The sequence below is a fragment of the Brachyhypopomus gauderio genome, chromosome 3 (assembly GCF_052324685.1).
Source record: "Brachyhypopomus gauderio isolate BG-103 chromosome 3, BGAUD_0.2, whole genome shotgun sequence".
Lineage (NCBI taxonomy): Eukaryota > Metazoa > Chordata > Actinopteri > Gymnotiformes > Hypopomidae > Brachyhypopomus > Brachyhypopomus gauderio.
Genome location: NC_135213.1, coordinates 36,512,648 through 36,537,905, shown reverse-complemented (window position 1 = coordinate 36,537,905; position 25,258 = coordinate 36,512,648). Strand labels below are relative to the sequence as shown.

The 25,258-nt window shown below is 47.9% G+C and overlaps 1 protein-coding gene across 1 annotated transcript in view; it reads right to left on the bottom strand.

Annotated features, from left to right (window-relative positions):
* The window catches only part of ap1b1 (adaptor related protein complex 1 subunit beta 1), a 34,875-nt gene extending 10,501 nt beyond the window's left edge, over window positions 1-24,374 (bottom strand). The window contains 20 exon segments of the mRNA XM_076997994.1: window positions 2,028-2,126; window positions 2,128-2,158; window positions 2,600-2,745; window positions 3,364-3,450; window positions 3,452-3,508; window positions 3,811-3,840; window positions 5,189-5,393; window positions 5,739-5,998; window positions 8,748-8,846; window positions 10,218-10,383; window positions 10,906-11,021; window positions 12,377-12,472; window positions 13,304-13,424; window positions 14,474-14,695; window positions 15,634-15,824; window positions 16,199-16,444; window positions 16,676-16,811; window positions 17,123-17,228; window positions 19,092-19,152; window positions 24,101-24,374. Coding sequence (XP_076854109.1) covers window positions 2,028-2,126; window positions 2,128-2,158; window positions 2,600-2,745; window positions 3,364-3,450; window positions 3,452-3,508; window positions 3,811-3,840; window positions 5,189-5,393; window positions 5,739-5,998; window positions 8,748-8,846; window positions 10,218-10,383; window positions 10,906-11,021; window positions 12,377-12,472; window positions 13,304-13,424; window positions 14,474-14,695; window positions 15,634-15,824; window positions 16,199-16,444; window positions 16,676-16,811; window positions 17,123-17,228; window positions 19,092-19,152; window positions 24,101-24,124 — 2,499 coding nt within the window. The 5' untranslated portion in view covers window positions 24,125-24,374.
* Window positions 24,375-25,258: the final 884 nt, after the last annotated feature.

Below are 25,258 nucleotides of genomic sequence, written 5' to 3'. Positions count from 1 at the left end.
AGAGAGGGAGAGAGAGAGGGGGGGGGCGAGAGAGAGGGAGAGAGAGAGAGGGGGGGCGAGAGGGGGAGGGGGGGCGGGCGGGGGAGGAGAGTGAGAGGGAGGGGGGAGAGAGTGAGAGGGAGGGGGAGGAGAGAGGGGGAGAGAATGAGAGGGAGGGGGGGAGGGGAGAGAGAGGGGGGGGCGAGAGAGAGAGAGAGGGAGAGAGAGGGGGGGGCGAGAGAGAGAGGGAGAGAGAGGGGGGGGGGCGAGAGAAAGAGAGAGGGGGAGAGAGAGGGGGGGGCGAGAGAAAGAGAGAGGGGGAGAGAGAGGGAGAGAGTGAGGGGGAGAGGGAGAGAGTGAGGGGGAGAGGGAGAGAGTGGGGGGGAGAGGGAGAGAGAGGGGGGGGAGAGGGAGAGAGAGGGGGGGCGAGAGAGAGAGGGGGGGGCTGAGAGAGAGAGGGGGGGGGCGAGAGAGAGAGGGGGGGGCGAGAGAGAGAGGGGGGGGGGGCGAGAGAGAGGGGGGGGGCGAGAGAAAGAGGGGGGGGCGAGAGAAAGAGGGGGGGCGAGAGAAAGAGGGGTGGGGGCGAGAGAAAGAGGGGGGGGCGAGAGAAAGAGGGGGGGGCGCGAGGGGGAGGGGGGGCGAGAGGGGGAGGGGGGGCGAGAGAGGGGAGGGGGGGCGGGGGAGAGAGTGAGAGAGTGAGGGGGAGAGAGTGAGAGGGAGGGGGATGAGGTGAGAGGGAGGGGGAGGAGAGTGAGGGGGAGAGGGAGAGAGTGAGGGGGGGGCGAGAGAGAGAGGGGGGGCGAGAGAAAGAGGGGGGGGCGAGAGAAAGAGGGGGGGCGAGAGAAAGAGGGGGGGGCGATGAGAGGAAAGGGGGGGGCGAGAGAAAGGGGGGGGCGAGAGAAAGAGGGGGGGCGAGAGAAAGAGGGGGCAAGAGGGTGGGCGCGAGAGGGGGGGGCGCGAGAGAAAGAGGGGGGCGCGAGAGGGGGGGCGCGAGAGAGGGGGGGGGCGAGAGAGGGGGGGGCGCGAGAGGGGGGAGGGCGCGAGAGAGGGGGGGCGCGAGAGAGGGGGGGCGCGAGAGAGGGGGGGGGGGCGAGAGAGAGAGGGGGGGGGCCGAGAGAGAGGGGGGGGCGCGAGAGAGAGGGTGGGGGGGCGCGAGAGAGAGGGGGGGGGCGCCGAGAGGAGGGGGGGGGCGAGAGAGAGGGGGGGGCAAGAGAGAGGGGGGGCAAGAGAGAGGGGGGGCAAGAGAGAGGGGGGGGGCAAGAGAGAGGGGGGGGCAAGAGAGGGGGGGGGGGCAAGAGAGGGGGGGGGGGGGCAAGAGAGAGGGGGGGGGGGCAAGAGAGAGGGGGGGGCAAAAGAGAGAGGGGGGGCAAAAGAGAGAGGGGGGGCAAAAGAGAGAGGGGGGGCAAGAGAGAGGGGGGGCAAGAGAGAGGGGGGGCAAGAGAGAGAGAGGGGGGGCAAAAGAGAGTTAGAGGGGGCAAAAGAGAGTTAGAGGGGGCAAAAGAGAGTTAGAGGGGGCAAAAGAGAGTTAGAGAGGGGGCAAAAGAGAGTTAGAGAGGGGGCAAAAGAGAGTTAGAGAGGGGGCAAAAGAGAGTTAGAGAGGGGGCAAAAGAGAAAGAGGGGGGCGAGATGGCAAAAGAGAAAGAGGGCGAGATGGCAAAAGAGAAAGAGAGGGCGAGATAGAAAGAGGAGAAAGAAAGAAAAAAAATAAAATTAAATAAAAAGACACCAAGAGCAAACCAGACAGTCATAATGAGATATACAGAGAGGGCAGAGAGGTTTGACAGGGGGGTGGGTAATCCTGAGGTAACCTGCATTTTTATTGCTGACTTTTCCCTCATTCAGCAGACTTGCACTTCTCTCACACACACACACACACACACACACACACTTTAGAAAGAGGGGGGAAACAAGCCTAAAAAATTCAGGCTCCTAACAGCAGTGCTTAAGAGAAAACTTCCATGGGAACATGACGCATTTAGCGCACTGCACCAATCCACTGAGGCCATGGGGTCGAAGCTGCGGGGACTACGGAGGCTGTGGAAGGTTACCTGTAGGTTGTTGAGAGGGTCCATCTTCATAACTGGACCGTTGGTGCTGAGGGGCAAGCTGACATAGACGGTCATGTTCTGAGTGAGAGGAGTCAGAAAACTGTAGAGGGCCTGCAGGTGCCAGACCAAAGCTACACACAGGGGAGAGGACACACAACAGTAAAGGGCAGGAAAACAAACTCCCCTCACCATAAACCCCGCCCCGACACCACTCCCCCTCACCATAAAACCCCGCCCCGACACCACTCCCCTCGCCAAACCCGCCCCGACACCACTCCCCTCGCCAAACCCCGCCCGACACCACTCCCCTCGCCAAACCCCGCCCCGACACCACTCCCCTCGCCAAACCCCGCCCCGACACCACTCCCCTCGCCAAACCCCGCCCCGACACCACTCCCCTCGCCAAACCCCGCCCCGACACCACTCCCCTCAACAAACCCCACCCCAACACCACTCCCCTCAACAAACTCCGCCCCAACACCACTCCCCTCACCAAACCCCGCCCCGACACCACTCCCCTCAACAAACGCCACCCCAACACCACTCCAGTGACCTGCCACAGGTTCCCTCACCTGTTGCGGTTGAACTGAATGGCGAAGTCGGTCATGACACTCATCGCCTTGTTTGTGAGGGACATGTCCATGTGAATGACACCACCTCGCCTGGAAAACGATCCTGAGATCTCCAGTCCTTTAGCCTTCATCGCGTGTAGCCACACCTGCATACGCATAAGGGTACACACACACACACACACACACACACACACACACACACACACACACACACAACACACACACACACACACACACACACACACACACACACACACACACACACACACACACACACACACACACACACACACACACACACACACACAGTTACAGGGAAGAATCCTTAGAAGAGTAAAGTCCTCAGAACTATAGTATAAAGCTGCTGTAATATGCCAGAGAGGACACTTTCTCCCATAACCCCCCCTCTCCCCACTGTCCATACAAACCTTCCTCCAAACACTGCTCACCCTTCACAACCAGCACTTCCCCGTGTGCCCATCAAAGACACTGGCAGCATTAACCAATCAGGAAACTCCTAGAGCTGGCCCTCCCCCTATGTAGCTCACCTGAGCCCAGCCCTGATCTAACACACCTGGCACTCACAAACACACCTGGTCCAGATAAGGATGTCTGTGGAGAGTTTAAGACGTGGTCACGGTTCCGTGAACTGACAGATGAAGTCTCATGAAGTCTCATGAAGGCTCATGAAGGCTCATGAAGGCTCATGAAGTCTCATGGCCGTCTCGATGCAGAGCAGAACGGCAGCACCACGAGCAACTCACCACTTTGGGCGGGACATACGATTCAGTCGTCAAGCCTCCACCTCCACCAAGGTCAAAAAGGTCACTCAGACCACCTCCTACAGCGGGGGGCACCACCGAGACCCGCAGACACGCCCCCTGCTCCGCCCGCTAGGCTGACGGCTACCTGTGGGTGGAGGGAGATGGAGTTAAACTCGTCAAGAGTTTCTGGGTAGATAAAGACCTTGAATGACACACGAGAACCACAGAAACCACAAGCAAATCCCACAAGCACAGGAAACCTCTCACTTTTTATTTTACTCAATATCTTTGACTGTTGTCCCCAACGTGTTTGAAGGTGAAACAGAATAAGAAACAGTGCACATTTGATTTAGGGATTTCCATTTGAATTCCTCTGCAGTGTTTGGCTGAAGTGGACGTATAAACCTCCATCAACCACGTGAGCTCAGTGTCAGGACCCAAACTCACCGCAGGACTTCCCCCGACGTCCCCGCTGAGCTGCAGGAACAGAGAGAAACAGGAGTCAGTGCAGAACACCCAGGAGACGGGACACGTGAAGGGCAGGACGCATGAATGGATTACTGACTCTGTGACCTCTAGAAGGGCAGGAACTACAGTTGGTCCGAGCCAGCAGGCACATTCTCAGCCACAGCCCAACCGATGGCAAACTCACATCAAAACAATATAACTAGCATGGTGCTGGTCACAATCCGAACCTCAGACATGACCGCAACGCCTGTTAATCAAAGTCTACATTGATTCTACTCAGAGTGCATTAACTGGATGTTGAGCAAGTAAGAGGGATTCTCTCTGCAACCCACAGTGATGCATTGAGGCGTCACTCGTTTACACTGATCGGAGATCAGTTCGTCTCTCTCAAGATAAGCGCCCTGTATAGACCTCCTCCTCCCTATATTTGAGACTACACCACCTCCGACCTGTAGGGGGAGCTTGACTGATGGGGGCACGATGTGAGCGCGTGGTGCAGAAGAGTGAATGAGTGTAATCAGAAATGCAGATCAAAAACGCATCAAAACACAGGAAGGTCATGTGACCAACATGCAGACGAGCCGATTGGGTGCCCGATATGAAATGACCTGTGATCACCAACACACCCGCCCTGTGTATCGAACTGTCCTGAATACGTACAATCTACTACAATCTGGCATTAAAGCGGTTCTTATCTGTGTATGTGTATGCATGTGCATACTCATCAGTGCTGTTAATAAAGAGCTTTTCCAAACTATTGCATGTCCTGGTATTCCCACACTGGCTGAAATATCCACGTGTTACAACAGGGGGCACTATCGGGCTGCTGCCAGCTCTGTGCCAGCCATGCGAGGGTATGTGGCGTAGTAGTGAGAGCCTTCTCCTAATGTTCCCGACATGCTAGTCGGGCTCTGCACGCTGGAATGAAATGGCACAGGGTGAAGCAGCAGGCGCTAGCGGCCTGTTCTCAGGAGTTAATTACCGTTTCAGACTCATCCCCCATCTGCAGGTGAAGCGGAGATAAAAAGAAAGAAAAGAAGAGATTGTGAAAGAGACTGAAGTGAAAAGGGGAGAAACGTTCACCATGATGCTCCCAGTCCTGAGGCAACTTCCAGAGACACAGAGACCAGTGGAGGGCTGAACCAGTAATGAACCCGCCAGTCTGGGCTTTACAAGGACAACCATGCCTAAAAAGCTTCCTTGGTATTAGCCAATCAACACTCAGGAGATAAACTGGGAGTTCTACTCAGGGGTTTTTAATTCTCTCTTTAGGGCCAGATTATGTTTGGAGGTGCTACCACTTACATGCGGGGTGATGTAGGGGTGATGCAGGGGGTGAGGGTTGACGTAGACCTACCAGGCTATCCAGACCTCCTCCCAACAGGTCCATCCCTCCCATCTGCATCGAAGCAGGGACTGTGGGGACATTAGCGGTGGGCGGAGCCAGATCCAGGTTCAGAAGGTCACCTAGGAGATCACCCTGAGATGGAATGACGGCGGGCGGAGCATCAGAGACTCCTCCCACTGACTGTCCAGCATCTGGGCTTTCAGCACTCTCACCGCTGACAGAAAGATCAATCGATAGATGAGACAGACAGACAGAGAGAGAGAGAGAAAAAGAGAGAGTAGAGTAAAATGTCAAGGTTTAGGTCAAGCTAGTTTAATAAAATAAAGCAGAAACGTATCTATGCACATTGTGAAGTCAGTGTTTGTTTGGCCGTGAGCTGAACAGCCTTTTCTCATCAGCTCATTATCACGTTCTTCAGGGGTCTGTACAGTGTGTGATAGAGAGCAAACACACACCTGTGTATCACACACCTCCACCTGTGCAGTGAGCAGGAACCAGTAAGCACGGTGAGCCACAACGTGCTATTAAAGCATGCATCTGTGTATGTGTGTGTACTCACGAGGCCGTGCGCGCAGGCAGGCGTTTGTGCTGGACCCCACGGCTGCCCTCCACGAAGGCGCTGGGTGGTTTGTGGTAGACGGAGGCCAGAGACCCGATGTGGCAGATGAGCTCCTCCAGCAGGCTGGGCTCGATCAGGTCCGTCTCCTCCGAGATCAGCGGCTTCTCGGCCAGCACCACCTCCTTCGCCGCCACTGGATCGGTGGAGAGCAGTCGCCAGTAGATGTAGCCCCGATCTCTCAGGTCCGGGTTGTCGGAGTCCTGGATGGGAAAATAAATGTCTGTTAGCATGATTTAAAAGATGAGAAAGGTGTGTGTGCACACATGCACTTACTTTATGTTCTTAGTTCTATGGAAAAGAGGAGAATAGAAGAGAGGCTGTGAAGGGGATGGCAGACGGAATATGAAATCCTGAACTCTTCCGAGCTGAGCCGGTCTTGGCTGAGAACCCAACGCAGCGAGAGCTGGAGGAGGAGGAGGAGGAGGAGGAGGAAGGGGATCGGGCCCTGTCTCCACTGCAGCACTGAGTAACAGCCGTGTGTGGAGCAGCAATAAAACCAGCGCCAAACACAGAGTCTGCCCCCCCACCCCGACACGGCTACGCTGCTCCAGACGTCTGGAGGGCGCCGAAGCCTCAGACAGGAGCAGGGGTGATGGTGGGAAAAATTTCCAAGCCTGAACTTTTTCTGGGGGGGTGCCGTCTCAAGGATTGCGTCACGTGCAGCACCGTGCGGGGGGGGGGGGGGTCACAGTTGACTATTATAGTAATAATTATAATTATAGTAATAATACTATTATTATCCATAATAGTAAAAATACCTAAATTAAAGGAATACTGAAAAGTGGCCATTGGAATGCAGGGTGCGGATTAGTTTACTTTTACTAGTAGTACTATGTAGCTACTATGTTTGTGAATGTAGCAAAACGGTGACTGAAGCTACAGCAGCGACTAAAAATAATAACATAATAGCAACAGCTTAGTAGCTTTCACACGGCAAGCCTTTCGTGACACGCTCTTCCCTGTTGACTTCTCTCACGGTAATGTTGCGCAGAAAAATATTGACCTGTCTTGTCAATGGATTCAGCCAGATTCATAAACGTGAGAAGCCGCTTTCGCCATTCCAGATGGCTCAGTCAAAACCATTACGTCTTAATGAACCAATAAACACATCAGCAGCGAACAGGAGTGTAAAAAATACCAGGGTTCACGTGTTTTTATTTTGTCACAAAAGGCTTCTAACATGGGATAAAGCACAGTTTAGGCTATGAAATGACAAGAGTTTACAACTTCAGCTTCAACCTTTTCAGCCCTGGCGCGAATGTTCTCCTCACACGTCCCTGGATTCACCAGTTACAACTACAGACACACTAGAAAAAATCTTGTTTCTTATTTGATGTCACCGTTAACTACACGGGGTTGACGCGAACTTAACAGGCCCATCTATCTACCTATTTATCACAAGAGCTTGTGGCTCTGACAGTGTTCAACGCTGTAGCAAACAGCATAACTGTTTCACCGCAAAATATGAAAACGACTGAAACCATTAATAACCCAATTAAATCCACTGGGAAATGTACGATCTGGTAAATGTAGTGGTAAATTTACGATGTGGTAAATGTACGATGTGGTAAATGTAGTGGTAAATGTACGACGTGGTAAATGTACGACGTGGTAAATGTACAATGTGGTAAATGTACGCTCGTGCCTTGTCCCCGGCGTAGATAGCATTAGGTCTTGCCTCTCATCCCGCTTAGCGTCACAACATGAATGAACGTTCATATGACTGAAATCCAATTTGGCTTCTATGATGGATCTGGGCGGAAATTGCTGGCCACTGTGTCACTGAAATTGCCGATTTCGGAAGTGCTCCGTTTGCTTATTAAGTCAATACGATAATAATAATAATAATTATATATATATATATAATATCTCACGACCCCAAAAAATATATATAAACTCCTCGGATCTACACGATTTGTGTAGGTCACCCTGTTCAACTTCAAAACCGTGAATTTCGCCGAAAGGTGACAGATTATCATGCCTGATATTTAATAAATATTTTGTGTTGATTCATTAGGACATACATTTTGTGCTTTTGTTCATGTATTACACCTTACGCCGTAAGTTACGGGCAGCCATAATGAACCAGATCGTCTGACCACCTGTACCAGCTCAAAAAAAAAAAAAACTCATATTTCTGATAAAAATTTAATCAGAATAAAGATAAAACACTGAATTTATCTTGTATCTACCTCTGAAGCTCTTCCGATGTCTGAAATACAGGTGATCCCCGGGTTACGACGTCGTAATTCGATTTTCGGTGTAAATCGGAACATACGTACATACTGTACGTAAATAACGTACTATACGCAGTTATCCTATCCTAAAGCTAGCCTTTTGGCAAATACGTTTATCCATAGTTGACTAAGGCTAAATACCTATCCTGATGCCGCAGTCATCCATCCAGCGCTGATGATCCAGTGAGAGGATCATATTTCGACCTCAAAACAGATAGCACGCACGCGTGTGGTTTATTATTATGATTTGACGGATTTCCCGCCCCAAAAAATTCAAATGACGGAAATCCGTCGTGGTGACTGAGAATTTTACCCCATGCACTAGGCGAACCTTTTTTTTCACGCAGACACGTCGTTACGCCGGAATTCCGGCGTGGCGCGTGAAAACTATCAGGCCTGCAGGAGTCTTGCCAGGGAGGACTTGGTGAGGGCAAGACTGACACACACACGACTCAGAATGCAAGTCTGTGTGACCAACATGCAGACATCACAACTAAGGGTTAGGTCTCCTTTTGTGGGGCTGTTTGTACAATCCAAATACAGAGAGAGAGAGAGAGAGAGAGAGAGAGAGACAGACAAAGACAGGTATAAAATGACAGTGTGCAAGTGTGTTTGATGGTGTGTGTGTCCGTATGTGCGAGTGTTTGATGGTGTGTTTGTCCGTATGTGCGAGTGTGTGTGTCCGTATGCGTGTGTGCTGCAGTGGTCCCACCTGTGTGGCCAGGCTGAGCACCTGTTGGACAAGCTCCTGGGTCTCAGTAGGTTTCTTCAAGAACAGCTTGACTATGGCCGTCAGCAGCTGTAGCTGCACCTGCAAGACACAGGTGAGCACAGGTGAGCACGAACACAGAGCCACGCCACCTGTAGCCCTAAACAGTCTTTAATTTTAACACCCCACACACGCGTTCTCACAAGCACACAACTGCACACGCACACCTATTCTGTGTGATGGGATTCATAGCAACAAAACTCCTGATCTCTTACGAGCCAGTGAGGTAGAAATGCACCTCAGAATTGACCATCTGTATCCAGACAACCAAGACCAACTAGCACAAGTCACATGAGGACTGCAGAGAGAATAACAGAATGGAAGTGTGTGTGTGTGTGTGTGTGAGACAGACACATCATAGTAAAAGCTAAGGGTTAGGTCTCTTTGTGGGGCTGTTTGTACAAACCAAATAGAGAGAGAGAGAGAGAGAGAGAGAGAGAGAGAGAGAGAGAGAGAGAGAGAGAGAGACAGACAGAGAAAGAGAGAGAGAGAGACAGAGAGAGAGAGACAGAGACAGAGAGAGAGAGAGACAGAGAGAGAGAGAGACAGAGAAAGAGAGAGAGAGAGAGACAGAGAAAGAGAGAGAGACAGAGAAAGAGAGAGAGAGAGAGACAGAGAAAGAGAGAGAGAGAGAGACAGAAAGAGAGAGAGAGAGAGACAGAAAGAGAGAGAGAGAGAGACAGAGAAAGAGAGAGAGAGACAGAGAAAGAGAGAGAGAGACAGAGAAAGAGAGAGAGAGACAGAGAAAGAGAGAGAGAGACAGAGAAAGAGAGACAGAGAAAGAGAGAGAGAGACAGAGAAAGAGAGACAGAGAAAGAGAGAGAGACAGAGAAAGAGACAGAGACACAGAGACTGCAGAAGGAAGATAAATGTTCAGTGGTCTTGGTGGTACTGACGTTGAGGAGACCCCTGCTGCTCTAGACCAGACTGATGATGTCTGATCGTAATTGGAAACCAGCAGCGTTTTATGTCTCTCCTCTTCTCGTGGGATTACTAATGTAATCAGCTTAAAAGCGAACGTCCTTCACAGCCTGCTGCATGTGTGTCAGGCCTGTGCACTTAAGTGTGTAGCTGGGCGTGTTACACAGGTCTGCTTCTCATGTAGACCTCCGTGACCTGTGTGGGTGGGATGTACCTGTGTATTCTGGGTGGGTGTAAAAGGTGTTTTCCTGTAGGTGTGTGTGTGTGTGTGTGTGTGTGTGGTGTGTGTGTGTGTGTGTGGGGGGGGGGGGGGGGGGGGTGTATATATCTGTGTATTCTCATTCTGTGTGCGTGTTGTACTTTGTATTTGGGTCATGTCGGAATAAATGACAAGTCGTGTAAGGTGTGTGTGTGTGTGTGTGTGTGTGTTCTGTCTGGGTGTGTGTGTGAGACAGAGAGAGTGTGATCATCAATGAGTGATGAGTGAGTGACCTGTGTGCTTTCGTCATGGAAACCCTCCAGGAAGCTCTCCAGAAGCTCGTCTGCGTTGTCAATCCTCTCTGCGTACTCGCCCACGATCCAGATCATGGCGGCACGGGCTTCTGGCTCGTCCAGAGAGTCCAGGTTCTCACACAGGGTGGCGATCACACTCTCGTACCTTCACACACACACACACACACACACACACACACACACACACGAGACTCACTCACATTCCTCAAGCTTTTATTCTCTTTCCTGCATCGATTGCACTCGGGGCAGAGAAAGAGGAAGACGAGGAGGAAGAGGACATAGCAAATGACGAGGGGAACAAAATCTCCCAGCTGTTCCCTACATAAAGCAGCAGGGTTGGGAGATAACAGCTAATCCACACCAGCAGGGGGCGCTGACAAGTTCCTCAGGACCTTCAGTCGTTATGCACACCAGCCAGAGCACAGAGCAGTGACCGTGGAAGCCATGACCTTGGATTTGATTGGGTCAACTCTCCCAGTACGTGTGCACAGTACAACACTGCTGGACGTGTACATGGCCAAACAATATTAGATGTGTGTACAGTAACACAACAACAAGCCACAGAAGCAAAATCTCCTGAATGCAGATTTCCGCCGTAGGACTGTGGTGGCCGTGTGTGTCTCAGCCTCTAGTGTGTCTCAGCCTCTACCCGAACGTGGGGACCTACTTGTTGGGGTATTTGCGGAAAATGTCCTTAATGACCACGATGGCTTCCTGTACGACATAGTTGACCTTGGTCTGAATGAGATCCAACAGGGTGCTGACACAGCGCTCTGCTGATTGCTGGAGGACACACACAAACACACACACAGAGAGAGAGAGAGAGAGAGAGAGAGAGAGAGAGAGAGAGAGAGAGAGAGAGAGAGAGAGAGAGAGAGAGAGAGAGAGAGAGAGAGAGAGAGGGTGAAAAGGGAAAGAGTTGATTATACACTTTTTCCTTTTTCTCCTTTATGCAGTTCACATATGTCGATATCTAATCAGCCTCAATATTGAGTGTTTCTGATCAGGGCAGAGAAATCGGTGCTTTAAACACAGATGTCCAACACATCACTCGTTTCACCTCTAGTATGGCACAAATAACTCCAGTTAGAGGCTGTGGTTTATCACATGCATTCATGGATACAAGAGCAATACTATAATTGCACACCCAACTGGCCTAATTGATCAATTAATCAAATGGACCTGCATTATTTGCTATTTGTCAGTGAGAGGTAAAGCCAAGCTGCTCAATTATTACCAAGAAAATAATTACCAAGTATCAAGCTTAATTAGGCCCCTTCTACATCATATGACAGAAATTAGTTCATTCATGCATGGCAAAGAGAGACTTTCACATCCACCGTTGTATTAGAATTAGAGCCGTCGATCGTTTAAAAAAATTTAACTAATTAATCGCACAATTTGCTGTGCTTAATCACGATTAATCACATTTTTTCCTTCTTAAGACTGATGATTTTAGTAATATTATTTAAATGTAAAATAAAGAATTATTATAAGACATGTACTTGTATTCATATGCATGTTTGTTTGATTAAATTTTTCTTCAACTTTTAACACAGATTATCTCTTGTGAATTATGTGCTAGTTGAATTTCAGACAAACACCAACTGTGTAAATTTTAAAGAACAAGAAAAGATTTTTTAAAAGAGATCATTTTGGTAGTGTGTTTTGCTTTGGGGTGATATGTCAAAGATGAATTACTTCTGTGATAATTAAATTCTGCTTTGCTGACTACGCAAATTACTTTTGTTTTCAGGAGAACTTTCCTCAAACTCCATCCTTGGCTGAATCTGAAATGCCGAACATAAGCAGTAGGCACTAGATTTCTATGTAGTACGTTCTGCTCAACGGTTAACGTTGTGCGTTCTTTCAGTAGGCGACTGGGCAGTTTTCATAACCTTGGACACACTATCTGTTATCTCGTACTGCTTTGGCGTACCGAATAGGAGGGAAGTACGGCATTTCGGACGGTCACAGGTCGGCTTTCCACAGGAAGAAAACGCCCAGCGGCGTTAATCGCGATAATTTCTTTTAACGCATTAAAATATTTCAAATTAATCGCTACGATTAACGCGTTAATATTGACGGCACTAATCAGAATAATTGTCCTTCAGACAACATGAAAAACTCAAACTCACCTCCACTTTGATAGCGCAGCGGCCGATGGCACGGACGGCCTTGCGGACGAAATCAACATCCACCTCGGTGGCGTACTCCTTCAGTTCAGCCAGCACCTGAACAAACCACACGTCACTACAACCCCACCAACACCACCACACCCACCATTACACTGCTGCTACAAATGGGACTGCTCTTCCAGAAACTACCACTACATGGTCAGAGGTTTATATTGACAATTACATTTAGGGCATTTACCAGACGCACTTATCCAGAGATGCTGTGTTTCCGTTCACAGAATTCGCCCTAGATGTTAGCACGGATAGGCCAGAATTCAGGATACCCTTGAACCAGACTACAACTAAACTACAGGAATCAATGTCATTACCTAGCGTTTCGATTAAACAGGCTCACAAACAGGAATTAAATGTATACCAAGAAGCGAAATACTGTACCATAGACAGATAAACATACAATTTAAGAACAAGGACAAGTGCTATCTGCTGAGCTCATTTAAGTACTCAACAAACAGGCGAGTCCTCGGTCTGGCAAGAGATGACAAGTGACTCTGCAGTCCGAGCAGCTAATGAAAGATCATTGGTCAGGGTGCTCATGGGATTTGTTAAAGAGCTCATTTGCATTTATCAGTCGTCTGTGAAATCAGCCGGTATCACGATAAGCTTTATGAAATGATGTATCGAGCAATACTAATTCAGAAGCACTCCTGCTGGGCCTCGTTAGTGCACAGCGATAGTGACTCAGCATGTGCGGGGCCTTTTGATTGGCTGACTGAGTTAGACTAAATTAGCACAGTGGAAACAGTAAAGCCTGCAGCGCTGAGCTGTCTGAGGAAGAGGCTGAGATACGGTGACATGCCTGAACACAACAGCGAGTGACACTCAGTGTGTGTGTGTGTGTGTGTGTGTGTGTGTGTGTGAGAGTGTTACCTGGGCAATGTTGGCTTGGGAAGCCAGACGGATCATGATGTCGAGTTTCTCCAGTTTGACATAAATGGGATCATTGTACTTCACAAAAAAAACCTTCATCTCGTGCTTTAGGATTTCAGGCCTGGGGAAGACAAAATGGAGGCCAATGAAAAAAACGACTCAGACAGAAAAAAAAAACCTTCCACCTTTAATATATGAAACTACTGGAGAGTTTGAGACTTATCGATGCTCCTTTCTCACCTGGTTCATTAGATAAAGATGCTTTGCACTTAGATGCCAAATATTAAAAGACGTATTGTTAGGGAGGCTAGACCTTTGGTTCAGGCTTCATGAAAACACCTAAAGATTCAACGCATACACCATAGACTCTGTATTATATTTCATTTTGATTCCTGTTGTTAAACTGACTGCACTGCAGTTCAACTGGTTTCCTGTGGGAAACAGGACCAGGGAGGGTCCCGGACTTCCCACTGGGTTTTTACCCGGCAACTCCAGATCATTACTGGTCCCTGTACAATTTCAGGTCACCTAAATATGCTAATGTGACTATCAAGGTAATAATGTCCTTAGCAACTAATTAACGCAATGTAAGAATCATAATGCTGATGAACTGCTAATAATTTTCACTTACTGGCGAACAACATTAGCATTAATGACCACACTGCTAAAGTAGGCTGGCTGACATCTAGCCCCCATTACAAGATCTTAAATTAATATTTTTGCCATATCATCCTGTGATGCGAGTCTATACAATTCAGTCTTTACACGTCTTATCTCGACTGAGCGACTGTGAATCATTAATATTAAACGAGTTTAATATTTATGACTCAATTCTGTACTATGGGCTGGACGCCAATTCCCTGGTGTGAAACACAATGTTGACGTCATCCCTGAAAGACCATGAGCCGATGAAGGCTGAGCTGTCAGAGAGCAGGAGTTGTAAACATGGAGGCTAAAATGAAGACCTAGGTGGACTACGGAGATGGAGGATCAAAGAGCTCAGTGATCAAGGCAATGATCAAGGCTAAGTAAAAGAAGTAGAAAAATGTCATTATGTGCAAGATTCGTCACGTTTTTGTCACGTTTTCATTTAAATCCAGTAGTGTGCGGGCCAAATGTGTAACCCCTCCTCCGCAGTTTAGAAACTCTGCCCCTCTCTGGTCCACCTACCGTTTCTGTACGATGAGGTTGATGTTCCTCAGAGCTACGTACTGCAGCTCGGGCTCGGCGGACAGCAGCGTGACGAGGGGCGGGGCCAACTTCTTCAGCAGTGTGCCGTAGTAGTCCAGGTCTTTGGGCAGCATCTCCATGAACTTCATCAGCACCTTCACAGCAGACAGCACCACAGCCGAGTTGGCGTGGGAGAGACGTGGGGTGACGCGCTCACAGATACTGCACAGGAGAACCACAAGAAACCATCAGCACATGGACACTGTACAAGAGAACTATATCAGACAACCATTTAGACATGGCATTTAGCTGATTCTTTTAAAGTCAAGCTGCTTACAATTGAGTAATTGCATACTGATTACTTTTGAAGAACCTTAACCACTGAACTACTACTGCTCCAGTATACCACAATATAACCAAAGTCTAGAAAACCACACAAGACAACCATGATCTCTTAGATACCGCTCAGAGAACCACAAGATTACCATGAGCCCACAGACACTGCACGGGAACCATACGACATGCCCATAAGCTTGTAAAGTGGATCCCAGCACACAGCGTTAGGACGGGCACACACGACTCTACCCTGGAGATCCACCCGGATCATTTAAGGACTTCAGCTAAATCCAACACAACCAATCCTGTTTACAAAGACTTTCTAAAGCATCTGAACGTTAGGATGACGTAGACAGAAAAAAAAAACTCTACATAGTGGTAGATCTGGCAGTGCCTCATGTAATGGAGACTGGCAATAGGTTATGAATAGAAATGTAATAAGAATGATTTCAAGAGTACAACATAGTACAAACTGGCAGATCGTTAAACGGACAACACACTGGCAGATGGTCGAACATGATTAATGCATTGTTCAGCCCCAATTAATTTATATTCGTTAGATGTGTGTAGATATCATCTCATCACCACACCTGACCAAGACTGGTCAGAACACAGCAGCCAAAGAGTAACAAATAATACTAAGAACTGTGTAGGAGTAGACAGACACTCAGGGGTATCTCAGGAGCTAAAGATCACCTACTAGTGGTCGGAGCTACTCCAGCTCCCAACACACCTGAGGCAGGTGATCAACCACAGGGTGTTCCCTAACGTGAGTGCACCACAGACACCAAGGTCAGAGCTGCGAGTCAGATTTGAACCCTGACCTCTGGGACTCGCGGTCATCACGGGGCGTGTAATTGGCCAGACAGTCCAGGATGAAGATCTGGCCCCACTCGGTGCACTCGTTCAGGGCGGTGAGCAGCTTGTTGATGGACTGAGGGTTCAGATCCAGCAGGTTGCAGTTGGGATGGGACTCTGATATCTCTGAGAGGGCAGCGACGGCGTTCGCCACCACCTGAGAGAGAGAAAATGAAGAACGGCAAGACGGAGAGAGACGAGAGGAGAAAAGGAGACAGAGGGAGTATACATTAGAAATAAGAGCTTAATGGAAAGGCACTGTAGAGCAATAACAGGCTTAAACAGGCAGGTTTAGAGTTGAACACTACAAAGGCCCAGACACAGTAGCATGAAATTACACACCAAATTAAGTTATACTGGCTTAAACCACACCCACCCACACGGTGTGGTGAAGAATCAACTTCACACCAGACACCCACATACATACAACTCCCTGCTGAGTGTTTCCAGCACTCTATAGCCCTATAACTGCCACATTATACGAGTAAAAGGGGCAGGTGTGTGTGGCCCGGCCAGGCTAGAGAGGCACACCATGGGGTTGGAGTCCGATATCAGGTCCTTGAGGGTGTCCAGGAAGCCCTGGTCCTCCACTAGCTGGGCGTTGATGTCGTGGAGCTTCGCCACGCACACCGCAGCCGTCTTCCTCACATACGGGTCTTCGTCCTTCAGACACTTGCGGAGTGGCTCGCACAGGTACTCCGTGATCTTATCCACGCGAATACAGCCCATGGTCCGCACTGCCAGCGCCCGGATCAGAGGGTTCGGGTCCTCACAGTCCTGCCAGGCAGAGAACAATAACAATGGACTGAACTGGTTTGAACTGGTCCATGCCAGACAAAACTAGGCAAAGAACAGCTCTATTGTACTAATGAATAAGGTGAGGTCCACCTTCACATTCCCATACAACACCTAGCACATCTATAAATAAACTAGAACCGATTAATTCTTACCCATTGGGACACACACACGCACACACGCACTTTCCTCAACTCTGTGAACAATTCCTACCTTGACAAAGGTGTTCACAGCCATGATGGCCATATCAGGCTGGCTCTTGGCATAGTTCATTAGATACAGGTATACCAGTTTCTTCAGCTCCAGGTTATCAGTCTGCATGCAGTTCACCACATCAGGAAACAGGGCACTGAACAGAGCCAACATGGAAGACAGAGATACACCAGATTATTACACTGTGAAGGTATACCAACGAATAGGCTTAGATATAGTACACTAGATGTCTGGGATGTATATTTTCATGCAATATTTAGGTAACTGTTCTCCTAAATTGCCATTACATTTTCTTTTGGGCACAATACGTCCCATGAAGCTGCTTGAGTGATTGGAGAGATAAATTTACAGCCTAAATTCTCTAATAAATTATGTTTGCAGTATTAACAGGGCACTGGCCTGGCAGAAGCCACGGATGCTTCTAAATGAAGACGAGACTTCACTCACCTGACATCTTTGCCCACGGTCATGGAGGCAATAACCTTCTTCACGGCCTCCTTTTTCTTCTCTTTCTTATCACTGTTTAGCTCAGCCTTCAGTTCAAAAATCTCTCCTGAAAAGACAAAGACGGGGGAAAGATGGGGGGGAAAGACTGCTTTAATGGCGGTTCCTCTCAGGGCCTTCAGTTAGATGTGCTACACCTCAACTGTGTGTGATCACATTCCCACACCAAGTGTATCCTCACAAACTTTCACAGGTCTGTGAGGAAACTCTCTAAATAAATTAGAGTTTGCCGTCGACAGCTAAATAACCCCGAGCTTCTGGGGTGGTGTGTAGCGTTGTGGTTTTGATCAGGCTCTGAGACACCAGTGTGTGAATGTAAACATGGAACAAGTGCTGTCAGGACCTCCGAGCCTCCACTCAGAAGAATGAGGATCGTCTCTGTTTCCCCAGCTACCACTGAAACTAAAAAAACCAAAAAGATACAAGAGCTCAACAGATCCACACACCAAACCCACACCTAAAGTCTCCAATCCCTCCAACAAGCCGAGCTGTGAGGAGCTTCCACAGTAAGTCACGGATGTACAGTTCAACGTGTGTCTCCTCTTGGACACATTTGTGCAGGCGTATGGGAGTGTGGTGAGACTCTAACACAGAGCTCCTCTCTACATCCAACCCAGTGCTGTTACGTGTGTTAGATACAATACACCAAGAGACGGTGAGTCACACCACATAATAACCATGTCATGCAAAATGAGACATGGTAATTAATTCCTATTCATAATTAGTGCACTACTGCCCTAAATTCACCTGTGCAAAAATGTGAAAGCCAATCTAAATGGATATGTAGATGAGGCCATACATAAAGACCCAGGCCAAGTCATTGATTGATTGACCATCCGCAGTCATGTAGGCAAAGGGTCACTGAGAACGGTCTAGGGGCTTAAAAATGCAACACATTTGTAACTTTTCACAAAGTCGGTGACTTAAGTGCTTCTAAATCTTGGCAGAGTATCAAAGTCACATCCTTCCTCTGTATCAGTTGACAGTTTCTTCTTCTCAAACAGCTAAATTTGCATTTCTAAAGGCGAATGTCTGTGGCACTGAGATCCTGTTCAAGCAGATTACCTTCCTCTCTACAAACTCACATAGCACAGCTGCAAGATGGTGCAGTTATATCCACTCCAAACAAACCAAAAATGTTCCTCTTAAATAAATGTCAAATATCTAAATGTGTATTTTGGCAGCATTTGAATTCTGCTAATGGCTTGTTTGTGTGACCAAACATTGTTAGAGAAAATACCATACAACCCCAAATCAGCTTCTTACTGGGTCATTTACTGTCAGACATTATCAGGTTGGATTTTTTGCAGAGCAGTTTTCTGCTAGCATTAAAAGAGGACAAAATGTGACCTCACCATTTCCCCCATAAGCAGCAAAATACACAGGCTTTACACATTTATGAAGAAGCACAATTTGCGATGAATGTCACTTTATATCTGTTGATTGGTTTTATGAATCTGGCCTGCAGTATTTTAATTCATTTTCCCTGGTGCACAGAGATATAATTTAAGACAGCATAATAAACACGAGACATCTTTGAGAGACACACAAAGACTTTGAGGCTGTGCCTGTCTCTGCTTAATTACCCTTAATGATAGCGAGTGTGAAAGTGCCGTCATGGCCCTGGGGGAGAACTATTCTGCTCTGAAGAGATGAGGTGGGTGCAGCCCAGACACCATCACCCTCCCAGTGCCTCTAACATGCTGGAGGCTGTAGATGGCTCTTTTTAAAAAGTACTTGATTACACTTCCATGTGGCAGTATAGTTTCTCCTTTTGTACAAGATGTGAGATTTCTGAGGTAATTAAAGCATTTGTAGAACAGAAGAAGAAAATCAGGAATGCAACGCAGACTTCCAGCAAGAGGCAAAATAATAGAAAACAAAGAAACTAAAAAAAAAAGAAAAGACTCACCTTTCTTGGTAGTGGTGAAATATTTAGAGTCCGTCATTTTGGATCCTAAGCCTCTATTTTCCTGTAAAAAATAAAATCCACAGAACATTTATTTCAAAAGCTGATCTTCTCCCCTTCCAATTACAGCAGTCTTCAAAATTACAGCCTGCAGTAAGCAAGGTTCAGGGTTCGATGCAAACAGGCTGTGACTGTAGGGCCCTTAAGCAAGACCCCTTGCTGTAAGGCACCTTGAGCTAGGCTCCTAACCTGCCACTCAGGCCAGTAGTGCACTTGGCGGTGTTGGCTTTGTCAAGGAGGACGTCGCTGTAGTTCAGTGTGGAGTATAAACCCGCACCAGGTCAAATATACGGACTAGATGTGTGTGGTAACCCCAGCATAAGCCCTCATGGTATTAGGATATTAACTGTCAACTCACTGGAAATCTATTAGGAAATATTTGCACCGATTCTTTGCTCATCTCTGTATATATCAACCAAAATCCATACGAAAGATATCAGATCCCCAATCTGTCCATCTATGTTGAGTATTAAGAATGACAGGGGCTGTTAGCATGTAAGACTGAAAAAAAGTGATGCATCATTCACCACTCCACGAGTCAAATGAATGATTCTGTCATGTGACAAATGTTTTTGAATAGAGAGGCAGCAATTATACAGTCCAGCAAACTAATCTTTAACAATGTAATAGAGAAAAAACAGTCAATTTAAAACGAAAAATAACAGAACACAAATAAGACTCAACAAGACAAATGGGTGACAAATAACATGACTCACTAACAGTCAGAACACCCATGAACACTGAGGCTACAGCCAGAGTGGTGTGTGTGAATATGAATGACTTAAAGCCCAAACAGCTTCACACACAAAACAGGCGGTCAAGCCTTTACCAGCTTAAACAATCATTAAGAGATTTTTTAAGATATTTGTAGGTCATGATTTTGGAAAGCTGTGGCAAAAGCACATAACCCCATATTTTTGATAGATAAATATTGTTACATTAATGACCAACATGAATTAACATTTAAATGAAAAACTGATATTACATAACATTAATGTACACCAGACAGAAATGGATTTGGAAAAAGGCTGACTGAAATAATGACACAGTCACACAGTGTCAGAACATAACGACCCCCATTTAAAACCTCCAATAAAAAACAGCAAAAAGGAAACTCCAGAAATGCGTGTTCCTAAGAAACTAAAGGACGTCCTGCCTGTCACTTTAACCCTCAGCCCATCTGTCCAGTTAAGAGCAGGAGACCAAGTCCCAGCATCTACTCTCAGAAAAGCAGAGCCTGTACTCCCGAGTCAGCAGGGTGAGCCCCGCCCCCGTGTCCCCACGTGCCCCTCCGTCTCCAGATCGGCCGCATTCAGCACTCTTCACTTCCTGTTTTGACAGGCGGCGTGGTGGCCCTCACCGCTGGGGCACGGAGGTTTCTCCAGCTGCACAGTCAGCGCTCCAGCCCTGTGGCCACGTCTCCCGCGGACGTACCAGCGCCATCCGTGTCTAAACCGACGAGGGCCGAGATACGGAGACAACACGAATGTTGAGGGCAGGAGAACCGGCCTAGAAACCATTACGGCCTCGCCGTCCTCGGTGGTCTCAGGGACAAAGGTGTTGCATGTAAACACATGAACAAAATGCTAAATGTCGACTGTCCAGAATCGTTTCAATGTCAGATTGCGATTTCATCATTCTTAGACATCTGTCAGACGCATCACCGCACCAGACGCTGCATCTGAAATCTTGACCGTGTCCCACGACAAATCGTGCGGGAGTTAGCTGACTGTGCTGGAAGATGACAGTATTCTGCGTCCGCCATGCAAACGAGCCGCTTTCTACAAGACATTCTTCTTCTGAACTTGTGCTTTGCTTTCATGTCACCGTGCTGGTGCTTGCGTGTAGCTCAGTCTCAGTCACACAGCGCTGCCAGTGCTCAGGACATTCATTCTGTTATTCGTTCTGTTTCATCGTTATGTGGCACACGTCCTCTCCGTCTTGGTTATTTGCCACAGCCCTTCGGGTGGTGTGCGCTGTGCCTCATTCACCGGGGGGTTATTGTGTTCGCTGCGCTAAAAGCTCTTTCTGTTTGTGAGAGCATCCGTCAGCCGCCACACGGCTACGTTGGATTTCTTTACTTCTGGTTAGTGCATGTTTACATTTTGGTTGGTGTTTGTGTGCGTTTCACTAAACACTTCACTTAAGAGACACGTCTATGCCTCCTTGTTCCCTGTACACTCCATGCCAGTGAAACTTGGCATGCGCTGAGAGAAATTCCCATCATTTCCCTACTGGTGATCTGTCATTGCAACAGTCACACTGGGAGATTTTGGAGTAAAACGTCTGACATTTATGCCAGCTGATACTAGCAGGGTGTCTTTGATCACAGAGGCTCGATCGGCAGGCATGGAACATGAGGCCTTACACACTCGGAGCACAGGCGCACGCACTCAGAGCACAGGCGCACGCACTCAGAGCACAGGCGCACGCACTCAGAGCACAGGCGCACGCACTCAGAGCACAGGCGCACGCACTCAGAGCACAGGCGCACGCACTCAGAGCACAGGCGCACGCACTCAGAGCACAGGCGCACGCACTCAGAGCACAGGCGCACGCACTCAGAGCACAGGCGCACGCACTCAGAGCACAGGCGCACGCACTCAGAGCACAGGCGCACGCACTCAGAGCACAGGCGCACGCACTCAGAGCACAGGCGCACGCACTCAGAGCACAGGCGCACGCACTCAGAGCACAGGCGCACGCACTCAGAGCACAGGCGCACGCACTCAGAGCACAGGCGCACGCACTCAGAGCACAGGCGCACACTACAAACCAAAGGACTCCTGCATAATTATGATATGGCCATCTGTATGAGCACCACCATCACAAAACAGGCTGAACACCGTAATATTACACATACAGAGCCTCTTGCACCCATCTGCTATTGTGATACAAGGGGGATTTACACATTTATAGAAAGATAAATCTTGCACGTGTTTATTTACATGTTACTGATACCACAGTGTGTGTCCTTGGTGTGTCCTGCATTGCAGTAGAAGAAGTAAAACCTGTGAGACGGTCCACTGATAGTCAGACACGTAGACACCAGAATGTGAGCTACTAGTTTAGCAATCGTGCCAGATAGAACAAAAGTGAAATGCAAGGCAGAAAAATAAACCGGGACACAGCCGCTGGCAGAGGGAACTCTAGCTTAAAGTCTTTAAACTCTACGGATATAGTGTTCACATCACACAGACATGCACTGAATCAACAGTGGGCTATGCAGGCAAAGTGCATGTCTCAAAAACAGAAAGAAAAAAACCATCATGCGAATAACAAGAAATTACAAAGTGTAAATTACAGAATCATAGAGCATAACACCAGAAAGCATAATTAAAGAGGTAAATTGTAAAAGAACAACAATATAAAAAGTATGCATATATAAAACCACTCAAGTTGCCAGCAATCAGGGACTTTGCAACTAGAATTTAGTTACTAAAATTAGTGTTACTAAAACATTTTTTGTAATAATTTGCAACTATTTGCAAACTATTCTGTTTGCAAATCTCAAAATGAACAATAATTCTGCAATAATAGAAAAGTATGTACACTTTTGAGCAATCCAGTCAAGCAAAACCATACAGACATACAGTAACTACACAGCAGACAAACAATACTTATTAAGACAAGGCCAGTCAGACACACACAGGAAAGTCATTATTTCTAACAAACAGGGCACATTTAGTGTTACACCCAACATATGATAAGTCTATCTGTTTTCCCCACTGTGTGCTGTATCTGCCAGTTCTACAGCGGTCAGGGCAACACGACACTTTATCTATAATTCAAGAATGGAGCGTTTCCACTTGTATCAGTAGCACAACATGTAGGGCAGCTTTACTGAAGCGCTGGGGCTTGATACCCGGTTCATTACGCCGGCCATCTAGCTGTCTTTCTCCATAGTAGACAGACAGACAGACAGACAGACAGACAGTCAGTCAGTCAGTCAGTTACGAGTCCCCCCATCTAGCTGTCTTTCTCCATAGTAGAGACAGACAGTCAGTCAGATACGAGTCCCCCCACCTAGCTGTCTTTATCCATAGTAGACAGACAGATAGACAGTCAGATACGAGTCCCCCCCCCATCTAGCTGTCTTTCTCCATAGTAGAGACAGTCAGTCAGATACGAGTCCCCCCACCTAGCTGTCTTTATCCATAATAGACAGACAGATAGACAGTCAGATACGAGTGTCCCCCCCCCCCCCATCTAGCTGTCTTTCTCCATAGTAGAGACAGACAGTCAGTCAGATACGAGTCCCCCCATCTAGCTGTCTTTCTCCATAGTAGAGACAGACAGTCAGTCAGATACGAGTCCCCCCCATCTAGCTGTTTTTCTCCATAGTAGAGACAGTCAGATACGAGTCCCCCCATCTAGCTGATCACAAGCAGTGGACTGAATAAACTCAACTAGGGAACATGAAGGGAACACGTGAAGGGTTTAGGGTTAGACTGATAACCTACTTCGCCTACAGTGCCAGAATAACGCGCTTTCACACTTTCCTTTATGGTTATCATCCACCACAAAGCCGGCCAGCTCAGCCACAAAGGGGAATAACCGCCACAGACGCCTGACCGTTGGCCGGCTAGCTGTCGCGCGAGCGTCCCAACCGTCGTTACAGGCTACAGGGTTAGCCGCGCGAGCGTTCCAACCGTCGTTACAGCCTATAGCGTTAGCCGCGCGAGCGTCCCAACCGTCGTTACAGCCTATAGCGTTAGCCGCGCCGGCTAGCTGTCGCGCGAGCGTCCCAACCGTCGTCAGAGCAGCGGGGCTACAGCGTTAGCCGCGCCGGCTAGCCAGCTGCGCTAAGCTGGTCGAGGACGAAATCAAGTCACCCTCGGTGACCTAAAGGTTTCAGAGCGACGTCGAAAACAAACGCGTACAACGTTCACATCTCGCTAAAACTACGGATAAAAATAAATAAATCGCACACAAAGTTTATATCCACTCACGTATAATTGACTGGCCCACTCCATTTCGGCCGGCAGCTAGCGAGCGAACTCGGCTAGCAGGATGGGATGAGCCCTCGCCTTGAATACACGCAACGGCGGCTAGCTAAATGCTAACTGGCACCATTAAGATCCCAGCGACGCATTGGGCGGTGCGTTTAAAAACCTTTAACCCAAACGGACCGTGTCCCCGTTCAGTGAAGCACAACGAAAACACACATAGACGTGGCAGCTAGCTACCTAAACCGAACAAGGCAGAAAGGACAGAACCATACATCTGGGCTTACCGGGGTGAAGTGTGTACGGGTCGGCCCTGTTCGCTCCCTCCCACCTCACTTACACTTTCTTCGGTCATCATATGATTCACACTTCCGTCTCCCGTACCGGGCACATTTAAACGTGTACTACAGCTCTGTGGCTTCATCATTTAACAATAAAGCAAGTTTTTTTATTTTAGTTGTTATTTTTTAGCTAACTAAGTGAATTTTGTATTTTGCAAAGTATTAAAATAATCAACACAGGCGTATTGTTCAACTTTTAATGTGCTGGATTAATCCATGACACGTAAACGCTTCAGTAAATACTCTCAAAAGTGCACAATCCGGTTATTGTTCCTCACGCAACCTTGAATAATCTGTAACAAGCTCACAATAGGTCTGCTCCGGTTAAGCAGAGAGTGTTACAAACTCTCCAAATATTTACATACGCATAAAGCTCAGAATAATATGCACGAACAACAAACTGTCGGTTCTTATAAACAGAGCCGTGAATAGGAGCACTGTGTCTGGAGCTCAGGATAATTGCATCTTATATGGCATTTGGTTGTGTACAGACAGCAGTTTCAGCCTACAACCTTTTTAGTCTCTTCTTTGAAAATAATGACGTCTGCGACGTGGGAATGTACTTAATAGATTTAAAATACTTTTTAAAATAATCGCTATTTTGGTTTATGGCAAGGTGCATTTGGATAAATGGGAATTTCACTAAGATTAAGGCTTAGTTGGCTGCTTTAGCAGCAGTACAGGAGGGGCGTTGTCGTGTAGTTGATAGTGTACTCAATAACATGAGTATTGTACATCATATGCGTTATATCATAGATGTCAAGCTGATACTGATTTGGAGAGGGGTCTTCTTTCTCGATAAGCCATTAAGGAATAGTTT